The sequence below is a fragment of the Triticum aestivum genome, unplaced genomic scaffold (genome assembly GCF_018294505.1).
Source record: "Triticum aestivum cultivar Chinese Spring unplaced genomic scaffold, IWGSC CS RefSeq v2.1 scaffold7965, whole genome shotgun sequence".
NCBI classification, from domain to species: Eukaryota; Viridiplantae; Streptophyta; class Magnoliopsida; order Poales; family Poaceae; genus Triticum; species Triticum aestivum.
This window is the reverse complement of record NW_025229359.1, coordinates 19,657-24,048: the sequence shown is the minus strand read 5'-3', so window position 1 is coordinate 24,048 and position 4,392 is coordinate 19,657. Positions and strand designations below refer to the sequence as shown.

The window sequence follows — 4,392 nt, the reverse complement described above, 5'->3', positions numbered from 1 at the left end:
CCTGACTTGGCCTATGAGTTTGCCTTGCCGTGGCCGATGTCAATCCAGGGTGTCGTGGACGAGGACACGTTCGAGGAGCTGCGGGACGAGGGCACCGCCGTCGAGGTCTCCCGCCTCTTCATCTACGACGCCTCCGAGATCATCGATGACATCGACATCCTGATGTCCGCCCTCACGCCCTCTATCATCTCTCCCTCTGCTCTCTGTCTCGGTACTGACTCATCTTAATTATCTGCTCTGGAAATCGCAGGGAGGAGCCCGAAGTGGACTTTGACGAGGTGGAAGCCCTGACGCAGCAGCTCATGCGGTGCACCTCCAGGTGATGACCATCATAAACCCTTTCTCTCTCTTCCACCTGCTTATTTTTAACTCTATATATGTTTGTTTGCCCGCTGCGTCAATGTCGTGCGATTCAGATCTGTTTATTATACTGGGCGAATGATTCTTATTTGTCGGTTGCACTGCCCCATAGGCGTAATTAGAAGAATCAAGTTTAGTTGCGTTTAGTGTAGCGGAGTTTCCGGTATCCCGATTAATATCAATGATGAGGATTAATTGTTGTCCTTCTCGGAATATTCCTGGTATTAATGATCTGCTATTCTGTGTATTACTAATGGTGGTTTTTCTGGTATTAATGATCTGCTATCCTATGTATCTCTAATGGTGTTTTTTTTCTAGTTTGTCCACGGTATTGATGTTGTTTTTTATTTGGATGTGTCGGCACGGGGTGCGTACCTCACGACACGGCCGCACAATTGAGGTTTGTGTCGCTCTACAGGCGTCGTATAGCCATAGGTAGAAGAGCTGAGTTTAGTCATATATCGTGTAACGAAATTGTTGGTATTCTTCCCAATGTCAATCAAATCGTATAGCTTGGCGAGGGGATTTTTTTTCGTTTTGTAAACGTTTGTTCTACTATTAATGATCTGCAATTCTACATAATGCCAATGGCCATTTTTCTGTTTCTCCATTGGAACGGTGTTGTTTCTATTCAGATTTGTCAGGCACAGGGTGTGTACGTCATGGACGTGATTCGGGTGTCGTATATCCAAAATTAGAAGACCTGATTGTAGTTGTGTCTCGTGTAGCGGAATTGTCGGTATTCATGACAATTTCATGGTTCGTCAAGAAAAACTTTGTCATTTTCTGAATATTTCTGGTACTACTGATCTGCTATTGCACATAACAGCAATGGTGTTTTTTTTCTGGTTCATCAAACAATTTATGGAGTTGACAATCATGGTAGGAAATGGCTCCTTGAGAATATTATTGAGTTGACGTCTCAGTTTATAATAAGTTTGCGAAGTTCCTAATTTCCTGATCTGCATTTTTTTTGCATGTTTCAGTGTTGGTGCACAGCAAGTGAACCTCGCCTGCATGCACTTCGGCAATTTCTATGCCATACAATGCAAACAAGGGTCAGAACTCAACAGCTTATTAAATATTGTTACACAATACTTATTCGCAACATTGTTTTTCAATGTCTCTATGTAAACCTGCCAGCTCATGTTGTCTTTTCTGTCGTTATTTTCAGCTCATACCAATCTAACGTTGTTAAGAAGTAACCTGATTTGCTTTTTCACTTCATCTGCAGTCACGTTGTTGATATTACTCGGTTCATTATCTGAATATGCTACACTTTGATGGTTCTCTTGTAATTTATTCGCTCTAGACCTCTGTTTATAGCACAACTAAATTCATATATGGCTAGAGATTTTTCCTTTTTGAAGTATAGGGTTACAATTTTAGAACCATTTCATCTCAATTCTGTTAACCTCTTCAGAATCTGACAATGTGGTATTTTTGCATTATTTCAGGTGTCTTGTGTCATTTTCTCTTGTTAGGAATGAGTTCTATATTGTGCGACATGAGTTGGAGATCATGATGCAGGTAGCACCTTATGTGCCTAATGTTGGATTGTGATACCAAATTCCCACTAGTTTAATAACTCATAGATTGGTCATATTAAGATAGAGAAAATGGAACAATCTTTAATCCTTATTCTAATTCTTTTGACATTTAGATTTGGATCACTTAGTTTAAGGTACCGAAAAGTCTCATTTAGCCGTTAAATGATTATGTGGTAATTTTGTCATCATGCTTGGTAGATGCACATGGTAGCTAAAAAAAGTGGTAGAAATTCTTTGTTTCCCAGCTTAAATTAAGCTTCGCCAAATGCCCAAATAAGAAACTAGCTAACTTGTAACAAGGCTGATTAGTGAGACCACGTGACTTGAGCATCATTATGTGCCATAGACTTATCTTAATCATTGACCTATTATTCATCTTTTGATGCAGCTCGAAGAGCAGATCACGGCATGTGGTCCTAACTCCTAAGTAGCGGCAAGTGAAGGGGGAAGAGTGTGGCCCCATGCAATCTCTTGCATTATGCGTTCCATGTGTCTCTGCTGATGTAGCGGTTTTTAAAGGGTGCGCGTAAAGCTTAGATGAATATTCTCGTGTCGGAACTTTGGGCTCGTAACCCTGTGAACGGAAACTGTTGTCGTGTGTTGATGTCAGTGTGAAGTCCATATTCTAGTGTGACGTGGATGTGTTGCCGCCCTTCCTATGGGCTGTTTATAACACGTATACCTGGCTGGTTTGTCCTCTAGTGACTTTGTTTTGTTGTATGTTCTATTTGTTTTTCTCTACAAACAAGTCTTGTTGTTGGTTGTTGTACCCAGAGTGTAGCCAATCACCATATTTGGGCATGTTAAACAGGTCTTTTCGGTCTGAAATTTCAGCGTGGCCTTCTTATAAGAGTACGACGGCACCACAAGCAGTAGCCGGAGGAGGGGCAAAACAGAAGGGATGGTCTGCAAGGTCACATCGAGGGATCACAAAGCTGTCGGTTCGCGAGACAACGTGAAGAGCATCTCTGGGCTTAGGTGTATTTGCATTGGTACGAAAAGTCTGGGCTAATTAAGTCGCCAATTACAGGTCCAACGATGATCGCTGGAACATCATACCGTAGGGCCCAGCTTAACGCCCATATCACCGGCATGTACACCGAGGTGAGGCCCCTCCCCCCCTCTAGTCGTGTGGTTGTGGAATTTGGCCTGACTTGGCCTATGAGTTTGCCTTGCCGTGGTCGACGTCGATCCAGGGTGTCGTGGACGAGGACACATTCGAGGAGCTGTGGGACGAGGGCACCGCCGTCGAGGTCTCCCGCCTCTTCATCTACGACGCCTCCGAGATCATCGACGGCATCGACATCCTGATGTCCGCCCCCACGCCCTCTATCATCTCTCCCTCTGCTCTCTGTCTCGGTACTGACTCATCTTAATTATCTGCTCTGGAAATCGCAGGGCGGAGCCCGAAGTGGACTTTGACGAGGTGGAAGCCCTGACGCAGCAGCTCATGATTTGCACCTCCAGGTGATGACCATCATAAACCCTTTCTCTCTCTTCCACTCGCTTATTTTAACTCTATGTTTGTTTGCCCGCTGCGTCAATGTCGTGCGATTCAGATCTTTTTATTATACCAGGCGAATGATTCTTATTTGTCAGTTGCACTGCCCCATAGGCGTAATTAGAAGAATCGAGTTTAGTTGCGTTTAGTGTACCGGAGTTACCGGTATCCCGATTAATATCAATGATGAGGATAAATTGTTGTCGTTTTCGGAATATTCCTGGTATTAATGATCTGCTATTCCTTTTTTGATTTCTACTTTCATTTACGCCTCCAAATACTCTAAAGATATATATGACAAAAATATACTCTACATAAAGTTTTTTCTAAAAATAGTTATGCATTTGAAAATGTTGAATGTGTATAGGAAAATGTTGACCATGTAAGAAAAAAATGATGAATTTTTTATAATATGTATACAAATTTTAATCAAGTATTTGAAAAAATGTTGAACATGTATTTAATAAATGTTAAACAATCATATGGAAAATGTTAACTGTGTAGTCCCTCCGTCCGGTGAAGGGTGTACGTTTGGCTTTAAATTTTGTCCACAAAAGAGTGTACCTGCACATGAAAGTAGAAAAAATGCTTCTCTGTCATCACACAGTAATCAAGACCAATAACATTCTACACTTAACTCATTGGGGTTTTGGTAATTAAAAAAAGAGATGGTGACTTGCCTCTTCCCAATGCATTTTTTACTCCACTCATTTATTTGTCCTAAAATTTGTATATGTAGACCTTTCACCGGACGGCGGGAGTATGGAAGAAATGTTGATCATATGCTCAAAAGATGATGAACAAGTATCTGAAAAAAATGTTGAACACGTATTTGAAAAAATGTAACTCAAGCATTTGAAAAATGTTAAATGTGTATGAACATATGGTCTTCACAGTCACATATGAGCGGCTACCAGAGTCATTCATGGTTTGTTGTTATTTGCGCCACATGTACAAGGAATGTCGGGATGGAGTGCATCC

General features: G+C 41.6%; 1 protein-coding gene across 1 annotated transcript; it reads left to right on the top strand.

Annotated features, from left to right (window-relative positions):
- The first annotated feature begins 36 nt into the window (after positions 1–36).
- Positions 37–2,659, top strand: LOC123175018 (histidine-containing phosphotransfer protein 2-like). The gene is made up of 5 exons (XM_044590136.1): positions 37–164; positions 251–319; positions 1,347–1,418; positions 1,818–1,890; positions 2,299–2,659. Exons 1-5 carry the CDS (start codon positions 37–39, stop codon positions 2,335–2,337), a joined length of 381 nt encoding a protein of 126 aa, XP_044446071.1. The 3' UTR covers positions 2,338–2,659.
- Positions 2,660–4,392: the final 1,733 nt, after the last annotated feature.

Coding starts and splice junctions, on each gene's coding strand:
- LOC123175018 (XM_044590136.1), top strand. CDS start 37: ATGTCAATCCAGGGTGTCGTGGACGAGGACACGTTCGAGGAGCTGCGG. Junction 165..250: donor GATGACATCGACATCCTGAT/GTCCGCCCTCAC, acceptor TGGAAATCGCAG/GGAGGAGCCCGAAGTGGACT. Junction 1,891..2,298: donor AGTTGGAGATCATGATGCAG/GTAGCACCTTAT, acceptor CTTTTGATGCAG/CTCGAAGAGCAGATCACGGC.